General features: G+C 53.2%; 1 protein-coding gene across 2 annotated transcripts in view; it reads left to right on the top strand.

Moving 5' to 3' along the window:
* Window positions 1-22,826, top strand: part of LOC144937832 (netrin-G1-like) — a 65,800-nt gene that overhangs the window by 9,388 nt on the left and 33,586 nt on the right. For both annotated transcript variants that reach the window (XM_078865339.1, XM_078865340.1), the window contains exons 2-4: window positions 8,572-9,215; window positions 19,575-19,747; window positions 20,860-20,880. In XM_078865339.1, the coding sequence (XP_078721465.1) occupies window positions 8,572-9,215; window positions 19,575-19,747; window positions 20,860-20,880 (838 nt within the window). The remainder of the gene's footprint in view (window positions 1-8,571; window positions 9,216-19,574; window positions 19,748-20,859; window positions 20,881-22,826) is intronic.

Genomic DNA, 22,826 nt, shown 5'->3' with positions numbered 1-22,826 from the left:
GTCACCACTGGCTCAGAGGCCGTGAACCACAGACGATCGCTACGGGACATCCGCGACAAAAAGGCTTCATAGCTCATCGGATTCCTCCAGCGTAAATACAGATTCTGATTGATTGTGATCGCTACTCTGTGTTCATTCGAGCAGGAAACCACTTGGATATTGCTGTCATAATCACAACAGCAAGGTACAACAGCCCGTTGTCGATCCACTTATGAATGTCGGTCATGGGGCTTGTTTAAGCATTCTTCACCAGACTCGTCTGTTCGGGTCGGTGAGGTAGAGGCCCAGCACCGGTTGCCACACTGCGCCCGGCCGCCTTTGTCTCCTCAGTGCCGATGTTTACACATCACACCGGGAACTCATTTAAGGTGAGGCCTGGGACCGGTTCAGATAATCATCGCTGATGTTAGTCACGGCCGGGATTATAGCTTAGGTAGCCTGCGTCCATAGTGTAGTGCGTTAACCACTGCACCTCCGTTCTGCACAAAGACAAAGATCCCCTGTATAGCCTTTACCAGACCGTTGGGGCAAGTGCTGTTAACGAGCAGCACCTACGAAGGCCAGCACTACACACGTGGGGGCGGGTGGCCAACACCACGGCCGACCGCGTTTGCCTCCCCAATCTCGATGGTTACACACCACGCCAGTTCCTCATTCGAGGCTGAGTCGACCGAGAGGAAGACCGGGACAGGTTCAGATAATCGTCACCGGTGTTGGCCGTGAGCGGGAACCGAACTCGGGTCGGCCGGGTTTTGTAGCGCAGCGTAGCGCTAACCGCTGCCATCACACACTGCTTCACTTCCCCAACATCCTTCATCGTTTTCTCTTTTTTCAAGTGACCTAATATAATTCCACTCTCCCCGTCTCTCTCCGTCTCTCTCTCTCTGCCTGTCTCTCTGCCGACGGCAGCGGAGTAAAAACACCGCTCTCGCCATCACGGGGGATTCATTATCTGCGAACGAGCTCCGGGTTTCTTTTCAATTTCACTTTGTTTAAATCCCGCCGCTCAAATTCTCATTCAGCAGGCGTTTCCATGCCCCCACCCCCCTCACCTCAACCACCCCCCCCCCCCGCCTTTCAGACGTATTAATTAGGCTATTTATGCAAATTGTCGGAACAGGATGGAGTAGGTAGCCGAATTCACCCAGTGGCAGATTATTGTTTAATGGGGCCTCTGGGGGTGACGGAGAAATGTTATGCCGAGTCCAAAGTTGTTGTGCTACTCCGGCTGGAGGATGGAAGGATGAAACAGAAGAAAAAATCCGCATATTTTAACCGCATTCCTCCGCGCTTCCCTATTTTATACTTGTTGCGCCCAAAGACCGTGGCGAAATATGGGCCCTTAAAGCGATTTTAACGTTGCCCTGATGAGTATATTTCTTTATATATTACTATTAAATGATAATAAAAAAAAACAGTCGGGACTCTTCGGATTAAAATGCCAACCCTTTTATTTCACTCATCGCAGGCAAATGTCACGAAGCTAATGAGATCGTGGCGCAATGACGGGCGGTGACGAGGGGCGGCGTGGCGAGCCGTTACATGTCGGGCGGTTGGCACGGGTCCTGGGGCGTGGGGGGTCAGATGTGTTGCCGGGAGGGTGGTGGGGGTGCTCCGTGCCCAATTTGCACCCCCCCCCCTCGTCCCCCGCTGGTGCCTCTTCCCACCAGGGGGTACAGCCACTGTGGGTTTAATGGGGGGCCGGACACCTCCCCCCCCCCCCCTCTCTCGGCTCCGGCTGGAGCACGCGTACCACACACATGTTGGTGATGTGCACGTCTTTTTCGAACGCTGGGGAGCCGGAAAAGCCCCTCTCTGTACCAGCTTGGACGGCACCCTCGTGTTCACCTTCTGAAGCGCTCGCTCGTCACCGTGGCGTGCGCGATGACACCACAACCACGTGACTTTTTTTGTGTTGTGCGTGGTGCTTTTAGCGCCACAGCGCGTCGATTTGTAGCGTTTATTTTCATTTTTTTGCTGGTGACTTTGTGTATTTCCTATTGAAATCGCCTCCAGTGCAATTGCTACTGGCGGTAATAAAAGTTGTTTAAAAGCCAAAAGTCTCTACCCGCCAGTATTTGAGATCCGGCTAAGAGAGAGAGACTCCGCCAGCATTTTGCGACAGCCCTGCTGGCAGTGCGGTATCCGTGTGCGGTTTTTATTCTCAGCTCAGACGCGGTTGGTCACAGGGACGCTGATTGTTTACTGCCGATGGCAGACACTTTAAGTACACAGTGGCGCGTTAACAGCGGTCCCCGTAACGGGTCAGCAGCCAGTCGTGGCGTAGATGTAATGTATAGAGCAACGGTGGTTCAGTTGAATTATGCATAGGTTGTTAATTATTACTTACGAAAAACACATGTGCTTTATCTTGTAAATACGGTGCTCTAATAAAATACCAATTTTCCTAGTCTCAAGGTGGGAGCCGGAGGGCGATCACCCACCCATCCACCCCGCCTTCCCCCCGCCACTGCCTGAAGGGCTCCCATCCGCAGTCTGACCCGGGTCAACCCTGCTCAAATGAGATTGGGCTCATTGTGCCGCCGAGAGAGGCAAGAATGATCATATTATTAAATAGAGGGAAATACAAATGTACGCCACACAATGGAGATTATGGTTCTGTTCTTCTTCTCAAAATGTAATTAATTGGCCTTTTGAAATCAATTTAAATATTGATGAATACCGTGCATGCACAAAAGCATTGCCCGCAGTGTAGCCTTCATAGTGCGCTGGGGCAAGTGCCGTTAGAGAGCACCTATTAAGGCAGCTACGGCGACATGAGAACACGGGAGGTTCCAGCTGACCGACCGTGGCTTATGATAATGGCCAAGTCGAGGGTGTTGTGGCAAGAAGCACACCTGGCCGCCTTTGTCTCCCCAGTGCTGATGTTTTGGCACCTTGCCAGCTACTCATTCCAGATTGATTTGACCCGGGGGAGGCCCAGGGCCAGTTCAGACATCACTCTCCACTGATGTGTCAGCTGTGGCCAACTGCTTGGTGAAGCAAAGATACGGGAGCGCAGAAGTACGGTCCAACTCTGCATTTCACTGCAAGCCCGCCACGTAGCCCCGCGACCTGTTGTGTGTGGTGGGTGCCCATCCAAGCCCTGTCCAGGCTCAAACCAGCTTAGCTTCTGAGATTGGGCGCAGTCCACGTGGTTTGCTCTTCCACTTTGCTCATCTCATGCTCCTCTGTTGATATTCATTTTCGGTTGACTACTTTCATTCATTGGCTTTTCCTGTAAGTTCGATTGGCTATGACCCACACCGTCAGTGTAATAATGATTACTGACCGCTTTTCACGTAGCGTCTCTGCGTTGTGTCTACATCGCGAGTGTGGTCACCAATGTTGTCATCATTAGTATTATCATCATCAGCTTTGACCGTTCGCCGATTGGACTGTTTCGATACTTGCGGGAGTAGTTAATTTTTTCAGATATTTCAATAGGAAAGGCGCCGTAACAAATAAATAAATAAAGTTGTCACGTGATTTTCCACGAGGCTTGAGTTCAGGCTCACGTTCAGGGCAACGAGTGCATATTTTACACGTTTAACAAAAGTGCTTATTAGCCAGTTTAGGACGAAACAAATCACAGCACTTAGTTTGAAACAGCTCCGGTAGAATTATAGAGCAACGCGTGGATCAGAGAGAACGCACGTGGGCGGGTTACAGCCATGATTTAGGTTGTCAAGAGGAGCAGAGTTGTGCTCGGGCAGGAGGGATGACGACCGATGATGAACAGCAGTGACGCAACGCCGCGTCGCGAGACCGCCGTCCGCTCGAGGAGGGTGGCGCGATGAAATTGGTCGCGTGCGTGCGAGGAGGGAGGAATTCATCCAGCAGTAGATCGACCACGGCTGATTGTGATGGAATTATACGGAGAGTGCAACGCCCCACCCCGCGCCCCCCGAAGGAGAACAGTCGTGAAGTGCTCGTGGCTTTAGTTTTTTGTTTGCAATTTGCGGATTAAGTTGTAATTTAGTTACACCGTGGCTCGAAGTTCAGAGGGCCTTTATGGCAGACGGCGACAGCGAAGTGGATTATTCGGGCAGTTATTTGTTGCCCTGAAATTGATTTCTCTCGAAAAAAATATAAACAACGGCAGTTTTACTTGGCAGCGCCGTGCGTTAATTACGGTGACGGCTACTCTGCTGCTACTGCACGCAGCTGCCTCTAATCATCCAGCACTGCGCAGACAGCAGCTAGGGTTGGTGGATCACCGCACAGATGGGGTGGTGAAACTCACTTCTTCCCGTTTGCGTCGAGGGGATGCCATCCCCTGGCTCTGCCAGGAGATGATGGTACGGCAACCGTGGACTCCACACGTTCTGTCGGTATGGGATAGTTTCAGCGGTGGCCAACTGGCGTCTCCCGAGCCGCATGCGGCTCTTTAATCCACTGCACGCGACTGTATCGAAGGGGCATAACGTAGAATGTACTTTCACAGTAGTAGCGAAGAAAAATGAATGTCTCCCGGGCTGTGCCAAAACTGTCAATATACACACTTATTCATAAAAATATGTACACTTTTCAAAACTCAAGGGAACTTGTTTGGCTCTTGGTCCATTACAGGTTGGCCACCCCTGGGATAGAGCGTTGCCCCCTCGCTCGCGTGGGTTTTCTTCGGGTCCTCCAGGTTCCCCCCACATGTAAACACTCATTAATTGGATGAAAACATCTTCAAACATAGAGAGGATCGCAGAGCTTGGGCAATTTGTTGGCACCAGCTCACCCCTGTCTGCCGTCTTGTGGTTCCTCCTCGTGCCCGTGAGTCATTCGGATACTGTGCTGTGGCGCGTTACACGCTGAAATGATTACCGAATAATAACCCTAGCTTACGGCTCTTGATCAACCGCTAGACGAAGGCCTCCCCCCCTCGTGTTCGTACGAGAGATTGTTTGAGCCAGACTTCGCAGGTCAGCGTGGGTCGGTGTACGGGAGGTGCAAGGGAGTGGTTCGAACGCACCGGGCCACTGATGTTAGCCGTGGCCAGGAATGGAACGTTGTCGGGTTGTCGAGTCCGTGGCGCAGTGCGCTGACCGCTGTATCACCGCTGACCACATCGCGGAGCACCCACACACGGAGCTGAATTCGTCGCTCCATCTCCTCGACAGACGTCCTTTCCGACACGTTCCCAGTCCTCAGCTGCCACTCCGTTATGATTCTGGATCATCGGCCATCGTTCCTTCAGGAGGCGCATCCCGTACAAGCCCCACGTACTTTTTCTCGACAAGTCTGTATGGTGATGCCGCTAACCTACACGCGTTCTCTAATCCACCTATCTCCCTCCGCGCTTCTTTGAGGCATCGCGCAGGGCCACACCCAGAGGCATTGAATGGGGACATTTTCTCCGAGCCCTATCGCACTAAAGAGGGTACCACAGCGGCCCTGTTCTCTTTGTTGGTAATGATGAAGGCGACTCCACCCTGCCCCAGGCACCTACTATTAGCACGGTTGGCTACGTACGGTTCCAAAAAGAAGTTCAACATGCGTACATGCAGGCCTCAAAGGCACACTCTGGACAATGTCCTCATGAAGAAAGTGCCATAGCATGTTTTATTGTTGCTCCGCCGTGGTGCCGTGGCAGGGCCCAGCGCTCAAATGTTCGCCGCTTACTGCAGAGGTTCACGGTTCGAATGCGGCAGGCCACCCTGGTTATTACCGGGCGTGTATTAACTGGAGCGACGCGTGCCGTCTAACTTCACGGTGGAGGACGTTTGAGATCTCGTGACGTCGTTTGAAACGAGTGAGATGTCGCGTGGCCGGGGTCACGATCCACACAAAAAAAAATCTGGAAAACTCTCCACAAATGACCCAATTGGGATAACGTGTAGAACTCATCCTCCCCGTGTTGGCGACCTGGCGCTCGTGCTCAGGTACAGGAACAGCTGCCAGTGGGGGTGCCCCTTTCAAAACGCGCTGCGATGAGAAACGACGCGACGCGGGTGGCTTAATGGCGTGGAGGCGGGCGGCTCCGTAAAAACCACAACATCATTACTAATATTATTACTCTTGTTATTATTATTATTTCATGCCCCAGCTGCCATATGTCACCGGCGGGGAAATTGTATTTCGGCTCAGCCGCTTAGAAATATAAACCGAGCCGGGGCTGAACTCCGCCGTCCCATTCACTAAATTGTATTTCGTGCGATGCCGATTGTGAGTGGGAGCACGACCGGAGAGGCTCTGATGCCCAATGAACCCGCTGTTAATCTCCACGCCCTCGACCGCCACTTTGTCACCGCGGGAGCTATCGCATGTCGCGCTCGGGCTGCGTTTAGCCGATGATCTACGGCAAATACGTTACGTTCCGTCAGATAGCTCGGCGGGCAGGAAGTGTTTAGCACAGCGGTTCTCAATCACCCAACGCCCCCCTCCTCATCCCCTTCCGCCACAGCCCCCCTGAGAGCAACGAAAGCCTTTGAAAGGGTGCAGGCGACGGCATGGGTACCGTGCAGGAGAAGTGCGCGGTTGGGGTAGGTGGGGGGGGGGGTGTTAGCGTCAAGTTGGGCTGACGAAACACACGGATTGACGAAATACACTTAACCACCAGCAATACGCAATGCGAACCCCGTGCCTCACGAACACGACGCTAATGCGAGGTACGAGACGTGACGTCTTTGTTAAACACCGCGTTAACTGGAGGCGTGGACGCGTCGCCCGTGTTTCCGCGGTTATGGAAACGGCGAACGTTGGACGAACTTCGCACGTAACGTTGTGACGCGAAACAGTGCTGGGTAAGCGGAGCGATCTTGCGTTTGTCTGCCGTGCGTTCCGCCAGGGAATCTCTCATCACCCCCGCGTGCATCGCAGGATCGGCCGTGACACACATCGCTTCCTTCTGCTCGTGTGTGCATTCCGCTGGGCCCCCCCACCCCCCCCCCAGCTATCGCTCACACGGAGTTCACAGCGCCACGTGGAGCAGCTGGCACGTTACAGGAAGGATAACGCGGCAGGAACCTTGCCCCGCCTAAGCTTGCGTCTCTCATCTCTTAACGCTCCGTCCCACCGTGCCCTCTAGGCTCCCAGTCTCTGATGTCCCTCACTGAGCCTCCCTCGCCCTGCTGCGCCCATTCTCGTTCTCTCGTTCTCTCTCCCCTCTCGCTCCCCTTCACTGGAACCAACTCCCCTATCACTACCCTTACCACTACCCCTATCACACCCCAAGCCCTATTACTATCCCAACCCCTGCTTAACCACTCCCGCCTGTTGACTTGGTCACCACGACTACACCGCCACTTTTAATGATTTTTAATGACTCCATTCTCTAGAATCTCAACCACTAGCATCTTAGGTACAAATTTCGAATTGGTGTAAAGCACCTCCGATCGAGGCGCTATATCAATGTTCCAACTTGTGGGCAACATTTGATTACAGTGGCGCTAACGGTGTTCGCACAAACGGGTAAACTTTGAAGAATAACCCCCCGCCACAGGTCCTAAATGTCGCACCGACATTTAATTGTCTCGACGTTGTGACTTTCTGCTCACGTGGGGGGGCGGGGGGTGGGTGTTCATTTCACGTGGCGGGGTTGCTCCGCTCACGAGGCCAATGTGGATTTGATTTGGTTCTAAGCGGGGGTTCTCTTTCATTCCTTTGTAAAACATTTATTTCTGTTTTTAGCTCTGCACGGCACCTTGCGACCTCCGGGTGAGGGGTGCTTCGCGAGAGTAAATTATTGTTGTTGTTATAATGAAGAGTTTAGAAGGGGGTGGGCATGAGTGCGGCACGTAGCGCTGCGCTGCGCTGCGAACCCGGCGACCCGAGTTCGATTCCCGCTCACGGCCACCAACACCGGTGACGATTATTATCCGAACCGATCCTCCGCTAGGCCGACTCAGAGGGAGACAAAGGCGGCCGGGCATGGTTTCGGCCACACCAGCCCCTTTGTGCTGCTACTCGCTCGCAGCACTTTCCCCCGGCTATACGGGGGATCTTTGTCTGTGTCCAGGGTGATCGTCACCCGCGTGGCAAGGCGGCCGCCGATTGAGTCTCCTGCCGCGGGGTGTCAAAACGGCGCTTCGCTGTTGCTCTGCTCTGGGGCTCCGACGCGCTAAGTCGCCTGATCTGAGAGGCAACTCAGAGAGAGGAAGAGAGAGAGAGAGAGACATCATCTACCGGCGTCAATCGGGACCGTTCATTGGCAACGTCCGCCCGTCACTCCGTGCTTCTCGCGTGATGTGTACTTGCGTGTGCATGTACACGAACTTCTTTCGCACCGCATGTAGCCAATGGTGCTATAAACTACAGTTATTTTGTTTAACCAGGTAAGGCCCACTGAGTTAGATAGCTCTTTTTCAGAAGCGACCTGGCCCCACAAACGATAGCTCAACGAAGTGGCTTATCACGTGGATAATTATTTAGAGTAGCCAAACATTCTAAACGCGTGTTTCTAAAACCAGAGGACCCGGAGAGAAATCCACACGACCACGGAGAGAGAACACGCAAACTCCAAACACACACGCATCAGAGTCGGGATCGAGCCCACGACCTGCTGTATACCAGGCGAGATAGTCATCATCTCGACACCGTGGCGCCTTGACCTTCTCCGCCCCCCCCCTACCCCCCCAGGAGAACCCGTACATGTGCAACAACGAGTGCGACGCCGGCACGGGCGACCTCGCGCACCCCGTGGACCTCATGTTCGACTACGAGGGCCGCAACCGGCCCACGTACTGGCAGAGCGCGTCGTGGCGGCACCACCCGCGGCCGTTGCAGGCCAACCTCACGCTGTCGTGGAACAAGAGCGTGGAGCTCACCGAGGACGTGGTGGTCACGTTCGAGTACAGCCGTCCCAAGGCCATGACGCTGGAGAAGTCTCTGGACCACGGGCGCACGTGGCAGCCGTACCAGCACTACGCCGACGACTGCGTCGACGCGTTCGGCATGGAGGCGCGCAGCAGCCGCGAGCTCGACAAGTCGGCGGTGACCTCGGTCATCTGCACGGAGGAGTACTCGCGCGCGTACGTGTGGGAGGACGCCAAGACGGTGCGCTTCGAGGTGACGGACCGCTACGCGCTGTACGCGGGCGCCGACATGCAGAACCTGGCGTCGCTCTACGGACGCCTGGACACCAACCGCGGCCTGCGCGACTTCTTCACGCTCACCGACCTGCGCCTGCGGCTGCTCCACCCGGCGACGGGCGGCACCTCCGTGGACACGGCCAACCTCAGCAAGTACTTCTACGCCATCTCCAACCTGCGCGTCAGAGGCAGGTGGGTTCTTCTTCCTTCTTACCTCCCGCCGCTTGGAAGCGGTTGGCCATCGCGACCGGTCGACCAGTTGGCGGCTGTCGGGTCCGTTCCGTGACCTCCTTGCTGGCGGGCCTTGCGATCACTTCGCGAGATTGTCTCGGTGTGTCACCCTCGACTGGCACAAGTGCTGAGTGGTGGAACGGCGGTTGTTGTTGTTGTTGTGTGGTGGTGGTGATGGTGGTGTGACGGTGGAGCCGGGTGCTGAGACGGTGGGGAGTGATGTTGTTTTGCCCGCTCAGACGTGATGCTGCCGTCAAGCACTCATACTAAAAGTTCAACACGCCCGTCAATAATCCTGCCCTAGAGAGGATTGTATGTAATAGGCGAACGCCCTTCTTCATGGTAAAGAGAGATGAAGACGAAGGGCTGTTTTCCGTAATGTCGCCCGTTACGCGTGTTGCCTCGTTTGTGCGGTGTTAATGACGCAATGCGGTTTATTTCGAATGTTATGTATTTAATTTAGTTCATATATTTTTGCAGGGGAGCCACACTGGGTCGTAGGACACTTTTCCAGGAGGGTCACGCTCCTGCGACGTTAAGTTTTTACTCGTTAGGCGTTTTCAGCCAATTAATGTTTACAATGCGCTTGGGAGGAAACTGGAGCACCCGGAGAAAGCCCACTCGTGCGAGGGGGCAACGCTCTATCCCCGTATCGATGGAATAAACAGATGTCGATTGAGTCTACTTGCTGAGACAGGGTTATGGCACCTCCTCGCAGTAAACGGGAAGAGAGTCTCACAACATAATCTGCGTGCGGTGATCCACCAACCCTTGCTACAGTGCTGGAGGATTACATGCCGGAGTATTACAAAGCGCAACCGCGTAGAAACCATCACCACTGACCCAGCCTGTGAACCAGCGTCACGAATCATCGTTTATAAATTGTCGCCAGTCGCCCAGACAGACAGACAGACAGCAGCAGCAGTTCCGTCCGGGCCGGCGGGCCAGTGAAGTGGAACAAGTTCAGTTGACTCCCCCCCCACCACCCCACTCGACCCTTGGGTCAGCACCACCCAGCCGGTTTACTATTCAGTTCGGCGCGCGCGGATTATTCCACTTCGTGACCGGAGGCTCGAAGTGACGCCGACAGCCGCACCACTCCACCTCCTCCCTCACCTAGCCTTGAACCCTGACACCCCCACCACCCCCTTATCCATATCTCAAGTGCCGCTTTAATTACACTGTTCCCGGCTGCTGGCAAACACTATTATTCCACGAATTAATTGACTGTTTTCAGAAAAAACATTTAATAGGCGTGGGGATACCAATTATCTCCCGATCGTGTTAGGCGACGCCTCGGAGGCCGTGGCAAATCGTTCGCATCACGGTTCCCGTCCGCGCGCACTCGATGAGAGACGCTCGTGCCGAGGATTTCGAGCGGAATTAGCAACGGAGACGGCGCCTCCTCTCGCGACGCCGTCCGGCGACACCCGAAACTTTCGCAGCGTGCTGTGGCGGAGCGCTTCAACGAGCCCGGGGAAAGAGGGTAGGGGGGGGCAGATCGCGATGCGATCTCAGCGACGCACAAAGACGAAAGCCCCCCCCCCTCCCCCCCCGTGTAGGCTTAACAGGACTGTCGGGGCAAGTGATGTGAGCGAGTAGCTACGAAGGGCGGCACGGCGGATGACGGGGGCCGGGAAAGCACCACGCATGCCCGGTCGCCTTTGTCTCACCAGTGGTGATATTTACACACCGGCACCAGATACTCATTTTAAGGCTCGGTCGATCGAGAGGGGAGGCCCAGGAAGAGGGGTTCGTAGTGCAGCTCGCTGACCACTGACCGCCACCCCCCCCCCCCGCACATGTGAGCGATACGCACGCCACGCACGGCACGCGTGCAAGACACCAACAGGAGGGGCCTTTCGACATCCACGAGACGCCGTATTAATCTTGCCCTGATGCACTTCCCTAATTTGGAATTAGAGGATTGATTTTTTTGCGTGCAAAAGAGAGTTTTATCTGATTTCTTCATCCCGAAATCCCTCTTCATTTCCATCGCAATATCCCGGGTTGCATAAAATCCCATCAAATTAAAATGGACTGCACAGGATGGGTGGTGCGTGAGGAGTGGGTGGAGTGGGTGGGTGGGAGTAGGGGGAGGGAAATAGGGGAGGGGAGTGCGAGACCTCTCCTGTCCACACTCCACGTTTCGACCGGTTTTTGAAGTGGTGGCCCAGAGAGAGAGAAAGAGAGATATCGATTTGCATTACTTGAAATAATGATGATTACTTTTAATTACGGGAGTAGCCAACGCCCTTACCAGTGAGTAGGAGCGTGGGAGGGGAAGATCCCACACGGACACGTGGAACCGATGCGGACCGAGGTCAAATCACGCGGTTTGAGTGGACCCGACTGAAAAGCGATTATGTGTTTTGACCGCCGATTATAATCTCCACAGACTTGATACGTATTTATAGGCGCGTGAATATACGTGCGTGCTTGTGTGTATTCTATTATAATGTGCACATATGCCTTTGATCTGTGGAACAATCGCAAAGCTCAAAGCCCTTTAACTTCCATGCTAAATCCCTGCCGGTGATTGTATTTGATAATGCTTTTTGAGATGTATTTCCTCACCACGCACCCCGACTCCTCCCCCTCCTCCTCACCACGCACCCCGACTCCTCCCCCTCCTCCTCACCACGCACCCCGACTCCCCCCCCTCCTCACCACGCACCCCGACTCCACCCCTCCTCACCACGCACCCCGACTCCCCCCCCTCCTCACCACGCACCCCGACTCCACCCCCTCCTCCTCACCACGCACCCCGACTCCCCCCCCTCCTCACCACGCACCCCGACTCCTCCCCCTCCTCCTCACCACGCCCCCGACTCCTCCCCCTCCTCCTCACCACGCACCCCGACTCCTCCCCCTCCTCCTCACCACGCACCCCGACTCCCCCCCCTCCTCACCACGCACCCCGACTCCACCCCTCCTCACCACGCACCCCGACTCCCCCCCCTCCTCACCACGCACCCCGACTCCACCCCCTCCTCCTCACCACGCACCCCGACTCCCCCCCCTCCTCACCACGCACCCCGACTCCTCCCCCTCCTCCTCACCACGCCCCCGACTCCTCCCCCTCCTCCTCACCACGCACCCCACTCCTCCCCCTCCTCCTCACCACGCACCCCGACTCCTCCCCCTCCTCACCACGCCCCCGACTCCTCCTCCTCACCACGCACCCCGACTCCTTCCCCTCCTCCTCACCACGCCCCCGACTCCTCCCCCTCCTCCTCACCACGCCCCCGACTCCTCCCCCTCCTCCTCACCACGCACCCCGACTCCTCCAACCCCCTCCTCACCACGCCCCCGACTCCTCCCCCTCCTCCTCACCACGCACCCCGACTCCTCCCCCTCCTCACCACGCCCCCGACTCCTCCTCCTCACCACGCACCCCGACTCCTCCCCCTCCTCCTCACCACGCCCCCGACTCCTCCCCCTCCTCCTCACCACGCCCCCGACTCCTCCCCCTCCTCCTCACCACGCACCCCGACTCCTCCCCCTCCTCCTCACCACGCCCCCGACTCCTCCCCCTCCTCCTCACCACGCACCCCGACTCCTCCCCCTCCTCCTCACCACGCCCCCGACTCCTCCTCCTCACCACGCACCCCGACTCCTCCCCCTCCTCCTCACCACGCCCCCGACTCCTCCTCCTCACCACGCCCCCGACTCCTCCTTGCGGGGTTTCTCCGCCCGGGCTGCTGCCCACGCACTCCTCAATCCGCTGCCGAGTCTGTGATACGCGCCGTAGCCGGGTGCTGCGTGCGCCGTGGTTCAACAGTTTGTGAGCTTTGAGGACTCTCTCGAACATCACTCTCCTCTCGAACATTATCTCTGCCTGAATGCCTGTCCTCTTGATCACGTTCTCCACTTTGGACACGGACTATGTATAACGCCAATGCATTTACCAGCAAAGCCTCAATGAGCCCCGGTGCTCTTTTAGCCGGGTGCTCGTGGCACCGCACGTGGCCTGTAACCCAAGCGGCGTGGGGGCGAGTTCGAGACGTCGCCCTGACCCAGCCAGGCCACCAAGATTGTACGGCTTGCCAAAGATACATAAAGAAGATACACCTCTTCGTCCCATTGTCTCTACTATCAACTCCCCCACTTACAAACTGGCTCGTTTTTTGTCCGAAATCCTACGGCCTTTCACTGGAAAAACCACCTCTGCAGTACTAAACTCTACTGACCTGGTATCGACAATCAAGGGGATTGCCCTGTCCCCAGACGACCTGCTTGTCAGTTTTGATGTGGTTTCCTTGTTCACCAAGGTGCCTGTGCCTGACACCATCGCAATCATTGAAGACTTGGTTCATCAAGGACTAAATGCTGGGGTACCCCCCCCTGGTGAGACACTGCTTAACCAATACATACTTCACCTGGAATGGAACCTTCTACAATCAAATTGAGGGCACCCCAATGGGCTCCCCCCTATCTCCGGTTGTAGCCAACATCTTCATGGAGAAATTTGAGACGGACGCCATCCAGACTGCCACTCTACGCCCGACCTTATGGAAGAGGTACGTAGACGACACTTTTGTCATCTGGCCACATGGCCGGCCTGCTCTAGACCAATTTCTCGACCACATCAATTCCATACACCCAGCCATCAGATTCACCATGGAAGTCGAAAATGATGGCAAGCTACCCTTTTTGGATGTCCTAATCAAAAGGAGACCTGATGGTTCAATGAGCCACTCTGTCTACAGGAAAGCCACCCACACGGATGCTTATCTAAAACCGGATTCCCACCACCATCCATCCCAGAAGAATTCCCTCATCAAGACTCTATATCATAGAGCCCAATGCATCTCCGACCATGAACACATTTCCAGTGAACTCAAACACGTACGCCAAGCTCTTAAGGCTAATGGTTACTCCGACTACACAATCCGCAAAGCCATCACTCCAACCATTAAGAAGGATCCTGTTGAGGAGCCTTTCAAGACCATCACCTTACCCTACATTGCTGGGGTCACAAAAAAGATCTCCAAAATCCTGATTAAACACAAGATCCAGGTCCGATTCAACACAGTACATAAAATCCGTGATCTGGTACCGTCTGTAAAAGATGTGATTCCAGACATACAGTACCCTGGCGTCTACAAACTAAGTTGCCTCTGTGGTAGCAGTTACATTGGGGAAACCAAACGACACGTCTCAGACCGCATTCGTGAACATAAAGCTGATCTAAAACACGGTAGGACAAACACCTCAGCCGTGGCAGACCACTGTTACAACTCAGTGGGCTCACATGACATTGACTTCTCCAAGACGGAGGTTCTCTGCAAGCCATCTGGCTATCATGAGAGATTCGTTCATGAGGCGATCCACATATACAAACACAGAGACAATTTTAACCGAGAAGATGGATTCAGGCTTAGCAATCATTGGAAGGACGTAATAAACCATTTCGATACACATTAGGGTGAGTTGAATAATACATAGTGTTATATTAAAATGTATAAAGTATAGGGTGGTTTACAGCAATACAGTATATAATTTAATGTTGGGTTTATCTATGGCAGTATATAGTACTGTATATGCTAAGAGAATAAAGTTTAGATGGAAGTATATTATATACTTCTTCCGACGGTGAATTGTAATTTATTATTTGTTGTTAGTAACTCAGCTTATTGTAGAGTATAGTAAGTATCAGTTTATATTTTAGTTTTTTATGTAGTTTTTACTTTGGTTTTCTACGTGGTTGTTTGGTAAATGCAGCTACATATCATTAACATTCCTTTCCTTTATTAACGCTGTTCCTTGCGCCCCCCCGTGGTGCTGTTGATCCTGCATAATGCATGGGCATAATGGGACTTTGAAACCCCTCCGCCCACCTCCTACGCATTGCCCATTGGTATGCTAAATTCCTCTTCATATGCACATTCTTTTGTTAAGGCGCTCCTCCTCGCTACACCTATATAAGCTCCTAGCTTGATAATGTCTCATTCTTCGCCTGATGACGGCTGCTTGCGTTGTGGCCGAAACGTCGTGAGAATTGTTTTATTATGTTTTATTTTTATTATTTTATTACTTCCCTTCTACGTGACTTTACCGAAAGAACCAAGAAGATGAATCCCTGCAGTCACGAAAGCTTTAAATCGAAATATATAGGAGGTCCCATGAAATAATTTATAGTGTTATATTTGCACGGCGTGGCTGCGCGTGATACGTATGGCTATGAGTGCGGTGCGTGGGAAGGGTTAACAGTAATTATTATTTCGCATCACGCAGAGCGCTCCTTTCGCATTAATTTTCACCGTGACTTCGTATTCCAACCCGAGCCCTTTCCTCGGCCATCCATTTCTTCCGATCCGTCTGTCCCACCACCTCCTCCTCCACCCTCCACTCTTGACCCCTCCCCTCCCGCCCCCTCAACACCACCCATAATGCAGAAGCACTCCATGCTCGAAGTAGCGTTAAATTTACCAGCCTGTTAATATTAAAGCGAATAAGGCCACCCCGAGCAGGGGTCGCGGAGAAATGTAAAGACACTTGTATGGAGGTCAAAACAAATGAAAATAAAATCTTGAGCAAAATTCATTTCTCCCAGTCTCCCACCACCCGACTCTCCCTTCCAACCACCCAGCCACTCGGCCACCCCAGCCACCCACCCAGCCACTCGGCCACCCATCCAGCCAAACGCCTACCCACCCAGCCACTCATTCAGCCACCCACCCAGCCAGCCACCCAGCCACCCACCCAGCCACCCATCCAGCCAAACGCCTATCCACCCAGCCACCCATTCAGCCACCCACCCAGCCACCCAGCCAGCCACTCAGCCACCCACCGCTATCTGTACCTCTCATTGCCACCGAGCGTATGTCGTGCTCAGGATTTCTGCCGCTGCGTAACGGTTCGCACACCGCGGTGTCACAGTTCACCCACCGCGTTCGCAGTTCAGAGGTCAACGGTTCCATTCAATCAGCCGGCAGCGGCAGTTAGAACGTTGAGGCAAAAGTCTTCCACCTCCTACCATCCCTCTCTCGTCTGCAGCTGTCTTCTTCACTCATCTGACACCATCTCTGTCTCTTGCCCACATCGCCCTCATTTCACTTCATTTCTGTCTCGTCTGCATCGAGGAGTTCATGCATCGACGGCGGGAGGTTCCCAAATAAACTATTCTTAAACAAGCCTCCACAAACCCCCACCCCCGCTTACACCAGCGCCGTCCCAAGCACAGAAATGATACACGGACACCACCACCTCCTCCTCCTCGGCACTCACCTCCCGTCCCCCGTCACCACTAATGACCGGGTTGGCCACGCGGCAGCAGCGGGGGTCTCTTCTGTGCCAGTCGATTGCTGGGCCGTGATTTGCGCAGCGTGCCGTAAAACGGCTTGGACGTCGGGCGCAATCGCAAGATGATTTTGCATGAAATGCTGGCGGTGCAAACGTGGAATTTGCGTGATCATGAGAAGCCCTCGTGTTAGCGATGGGGTGCTGATAATTATTTATGGATGCCACTAGAGTGGTGTGACGGTCGATTGCGCTGGATTTCAATGCAGAGCTTCGCCGGTTCGATTCAATCTCCCGGATCTGCAGTGGAAATAACGAGACGAGTTTATTAAATTCCTCTCCCTCCCCCTGCCGCCCTCTCCCTGATACCCGCTATTCGCTACCGCCTCTGTCCTGCCAGCAGTGTGAATGTGTACACCACTGTCGGTCGATCGACAGGCCGCATGTGGCCAGTCAGAGCATGCCTCTACTCCCGTCTCTCTTCGAGGGGCGCTCGAGCACTGCCTCCAGCGGAGGCCCTTCCGTCAGCAGTGATGTGAGCTGGCAATTGCAGTGCTGCGCCTTTGGCGTTGTATTATTATTATTATTGTTATTTTGTATTTCACCCGATCCTGGTTATTATTTGAAACACAGTGCACATTGTTTCAGCGACCTTAACAACTACATTTACGACAGCAACAACGACGTTAAGAAATACACAAAAAAAAACAATTGAGAATATATTAACAAGTACGTAGATTTCCATTTGCCGTTAAAAAATAAACTTGTTGGCAGATTCATCTGCGCCAAAGGCAAATTTATATCCTTAACAAGGGAAAAGTATTATCATATATTTTATTTGGTTAAAAGTGATAATAAATCCACGAGCCAACCTTTGTCCCTCCGCTATGCATAATGCAATGGATTTAAATTCCGAGCGCTCATCCACAATTAGGAGGAGTTATGCCCAGAGTGAGACGTTCAGCTTGCGAGAGAGGGCGAGAAAGGAAACTGTCAGTCTTTTTGTTTTTGTCCACGTGGCCCCCACTGCGACTCCCCCCCCCCCACGCGCATACCTCTACACCAAAGACAAAGGTCCCCCGTATAGCCTTAACACACAGTTGGGGCAAGAGCTGTTCGCGAGCACCTATGATGGCCAGAAAGGCACGCAAGGGAGCGGGTGGCCAGCACCACCCCAGTGGCGATATTTACAACACCACACCAGGTACTCATTTCAGGCTAAGTCGACCTAGGGGAGGCCCAGAACCGGTTCAGATAATCGTCACTGGGTGTTGGCCGTGAGCGGGAATCGAGCCCGGGTCGCCAGGTTCATAGCGCAGCGTAGCGCTAACCGCTACACTAATGCTACACACACTCACACACTCACACACACTCATACACACTCACACACACACTCACACACACTCATACACACGCGCGTGCGCTGCCTGATATTAACATGCAGGGCTAATTACCGCCGGTTTCAAGAGAAAGGCTGTGGCGGCTATGTCCCCTGACCTTTTTTTTAGAATATAAACTCTCACCGGTGAGAGATTACATTACCGTCTACGCCAATTTGTGTCAAACGCATCACAAACGCAGCCTGGGGGCTGTAACCTTCGTATTATATATACATATATACACGTATTTTATACAAAGCACATTTTTTTATAATTAGTCTTATTTTCTTTGAATAAAAAAAAACGTGTGTGTGTGTAGACGTGTGTGTATTTTTACTGATGACCTTGAAAGTGTATAATTGTCTGGCAAGAATTTAAATTAGTTTTGCTGTTATACACCACGCATGTGGGTGTTCTGTGTGTGTGTATAGAGGGTGGCCCAAAAGTCAGGACACATATGGTAATTTTATTTACTATCGCAAATGACAAAGGGTTATTTAATTTATTTTAAACCTTGTTTAAACTGTCTGCCAATAACACGCATACATTCTCTATTGGAATTAATTTGGGACTTTGTTTTAGGGACTACATGTGCAATATTTGAGCATTCGTCAATTGCGTTTTAATTTATTGAGGGTTATTGGTCGGGTTTTATAAACACCATCTGAAAAGGCGGAAGAAAACAATTGTCGTTAATAAGGAAAAGAGATTAAATATTAACTTAAAGAATAAATAAGTAAATGTTTGAATGCCAGTGTTAAATACATGTAAACCATCTGTCCTGGCTTTTTGGGGCACCCAGTATAATAACCCCCCTATGTCTCCTAACTTTTGGGCCACACTTTAAATTGCCGTAAATCTGCTCAAATCTGACGTTGTTCGTTTGAGCCGAGCTGCTATTTTCGTGGAAGAGGCGAGAGCTTTGGGTCAAGACCGCTCCTTGTTCGCTACTCAAGTGAATGATGGAGCGATCAGGATGTGGTGAGAGCAAATCCAGCCATGCCCTCCCTGGCAAAGCTCTTGCCCCCTCTGCCACCACACATTCTTGGTTTCTTACACACACACACCTACTGTATGCATAAATATCGCGAGACAAACGCGACCACTCACCCACCACCTCGTGTGCCGTGCCAGCCTTCATAGCGGTGCTCGTTAACAGTACTTGCCCCAACAGTCCGTTACAGGCTATGCGGGGGATCTTTGTCTCTTTGTGTGTTCCATCCTCACCTCTCCCGGTCTGTCCGCTGACACTCTCCGTGGGGGCCTCGTGTGTCTGTGTGCCCGTGTCGGCGACACGAGTGGTAGCATAGCGGTTAGCGCGCTGCCTAACGAACCCGGCCATCCGAGTTCGATTCCCGCTCACTTCAAACACCGGCGACGATTATCTGTACTGGTTCCGGGTACTCCCCTAGGTGGACTCAGCCTCAATTTTTTTGTTATTTCGCGTAAATATATAAATGTGTCGTTAAACCTGCCACCACCCGACACAGCCAATTAGTAAGGATTGTCACGTAAACAGAACGCGCCATCTAGTACAGCACACCGGTGTGTCGGAGAGCCAAGCCACAACATTTACAATCTGACTCCGACGTTTCGTCAGTAATTGCAACGAGCTTCATCAGGCGACAGCCAGACGGTCTGTCGAAGGCTACCACGTGGGGGCGCGTGGGGGATCTTCTTTGTCCTTTGCGCGCAGGTGCAAGTGCAACCTGCACGCCAACACGTGCCTCTTCAACGACGGGCGCCTCGCGTGCGACTGCGAGCACAACACCATGGGCACCGACTGCAGCCGCTGCAAGAAGGGATTCCGCGGCGGCGCGTGGAGGCCGGGCTCCTACCTGCCCTACCCGTCGGGCACCGCCAACCCGTGTGGGTGCCCGCACGGCGCGCCGCGCGCGCTGCCCACAGCAGCCTCGACGGATTGTTGAGGCTGCGCGGGACACGCCGGTGCAAACACACACACACACGTGGGTACACGGCTACACGCATGGATATTTTATATATATATGGACACGTGGACACAAAGACTAAGATGTCCCGTTACAGCCCCGACAGGTTTTGAGGTTCGGAGTAATATGTTGTTGTTATTACGATTGTGATTTTTTTTGTAATGTGTGGCGTTTACCCTGGAGAGATAAACAGGCGACGTGGGATATTGTCGGGCAACAACTCCCCCCGTGTAGCCTCGAACACCCTGTTGGGGCCGGCGTTGTCAGCGAGCACCTATTAAGGCTGACGCAGTGCACGCGAGGTGGTGTGGCCGAAAACTACGCCTGGCCATCGTAGTCTCCGGACTGGCGATGTTTACTACACTGCACCCGGTACTCGTTTAAGGCTGAGTCGACCTAGGGGAGACCCGAGAGCGGGTCAGATAATAATCGTCACTGGTGTTGGCCACGAGCGGGAATCGATCTCGGGTCGCTAACCACTACGCCACCGCTCCCGACGAGTTTCCAATTCTAATAAGACAAAGATCACCTGTATAGCCTCAACAGACTGTAGGGGCAAGTGCTGTCAGCGACAACCTCTAAAGGCCGGCACGGCACACGAGGAGGTCGGTGGCCAACACCACGCCCGACCGCCTTTGTCTCCCTATTGGCAATGTTTACACATCGCACCAGGTACTCATTTAAGGCTGAGTCGACCTAGGGGAGACCCGAGAGCGGGTCAGATAATCGCCACTGGTGTTTGCCGTGTGCGGGAGTCAAACCCGGGTCGCCAGGTTCGTAGCGCAGCGCGCTAACCGCTACGCCACGGCTCCCCGCTTTCTCCTACTCCACACACACAAACAAAGATAAGTATCCCCCGTATAGCCTGTAACAGACTGTTGGGGCAAGTGCTGTGAGTTACACACACACACAGATAGATATCCACACACCCGCACATGTAAACATGTTTGAACCTATAAAGAGTGTCTGCCGTAGCTCACGATGCATTCCTCCCCCCCCCCTCTCTCTCTCCTGTTGTCGTCGTGGTTGCAGGCCAGTCGAGTGACACTAAGCGTGAGTACGTTTTAAGTCTCCCTAATTTAGTTGTAGAATCAATGTTCACGGCGCGTGCAGCCCCGCGGTCGTCTCTGTCACCAAGCGAATCCGCGACTGGTAAATGGTGGGCCTGGTTATGTTCTGCGTCTCCACACGGGTACATTTGTCCAGCAGAGCAAGTGTCTGTTTACGCGAGCCCGACTCCGTATCGGTTTCGATCTTCTGGCTCTCATCAGCTTGCCAGGCGTCGTTAAACGGAACGCCGCGAGATTGCCACGCGTCACGGCTGTCGAAAGCGAACGCGCTGCGTGTTGTTGTTGTTGTTGTACTTCCGCGTAAAATTGGGGTCGCAGCGGTGGCGAGGTGTTCACTACCTCGCCTGGTATACAGGAGGTCGTATGTTCGATCCCTGCCCTGACGCCTGCTGTATACAGCATTTGGGCTTTTCGTGTCTCTCTCCCCGTGGTCGCGTGGATTTTTCTCCGGGTTGCTCCGGGTTTTCCCTCCACATTTTGAATCCACATCACCACGCGTTTAGAGTATTTGGCTGCTAGAAATGTCCACGTGATAAGCCCACTTCGTTGAGCTATCATTTGTGGCTGTGTCGCTTCTGAAAAAGAGCTACATAGCTCAGTGAGCCTTACCTGGTAAAAGAAAAAAAAAGTTGAGTTTTAGTTGAACTAGTTTAAACTTAGCTGTAATCATAATTAGTATTATAAAAAAACAGTGATATATTACACGCTTTTGTCAGTCTGCTAGATGATAAAGGCTTCTCAGCAGTCTTTCTGGCTGTTTGACCATACTTCACCACGCTGGTCACTGCATGTTGGTTCAGGAGAGAGGGAGGTTCCACGACAATGGGGTTCGAATGTCACTCGCTACTGATGTGAGCCGTGCCACCCATGAATAGCGTGCATTGCGCGAACCGCTGCGCCACCGCTCCACCCCCCAGTCCACAACAACGGGCGCTGTGTACAACAAGAGGCTAGCAGCCTTCAGCGTCATTCAAAACCACCAGTTCCTGAAGAACTGCATTGGAATGGTAGGGGGGGGGATTTTTTCCTTTAAGTCACCACGAATAAATTGAGCCAGTGTGACAAAAACAACAGGCAGTACTGTGATACGACAGTAGACCGGTTTCATACCATTTTATTTAAAACGTTAAGGACATTCATCGATGGTGACTTAAGACAAGATGACCACAGTGCAGTTCTTCAGGAACTAGTGGTTTAATTTGCAAAATCCTTGGGGCCGAGAGATTCTGGGGGCATGCAACATGCACGTGTGTTTGTTGTTGTCGTCGTCAACATTTCTTGTCCTCCACCCTGCACTCGTTTTCTTGACTATTTGCTGATTTGAATAAACCCCAATCACGACACCAACAACAACAGCCGACATTTGCCACCCACACAGGGGCGGTGACTTCATCACAGCGCTTGTGCCAGGCTAGGTGCACTTTGAGGCCCTGCGAGGTGTGGAAGGCTCGCTGCTGACAGGAGGTCACAGGAGAGACCCAGGTGTTTTATGTTGACTGAGCATGATGACTGAAAGATGCACACACATAGACAAAGATTCCCCGTATAGTCTTAACAGGCTGTTGGGGCAAGTGCTGTTAGCGAGCATCTATGAAAGCTGTCATGGCACACGAGGGTATCAGCGTGGCCAGCACGACGCCCAGCCGCCTCTGTCTCCCCAATGGTGATGTTTACACATCGCACCAGGCACTCATTGGGGCCGAGGCGACCTAGGGGAAGCCCACTACTGGTTAAGATAATCTTCATGGATAATCGAGTGACGGATAATCGAGTTTGACTGCAGGCCTGTAATCCAGATCGAAATTCTGGGCGGACGGAGAGGTGGAGGGGGGGTTCAGTGCGGGGGGGGGGGGGAGAATGGGGGGGGGGGATTAATAAAATTGCGACATCGCTTCAACTGCCGCGCCGGGCGATACAATAAAAATCGTG

The sequence above is a fragment of the Lampetra fluviatilis genome, chromosome 20, assembly GCF_964198595.1.
Source record: "Lampetra fluviatilis chromosome 20, kcLamFluv1.1, whole genome shotgun sequence".
NCBI classification, from domain to species: domain Eukaryota; kingdom Metazoa; phylum Chordata; class Hyperoartia; order Petromyzontiformes; family Petromyzontidae; genus Lampetra; species Lampetra fluviatilis.
This window is presented reverse-complemented; position numbering and strand designations above follow the sequence as displayed.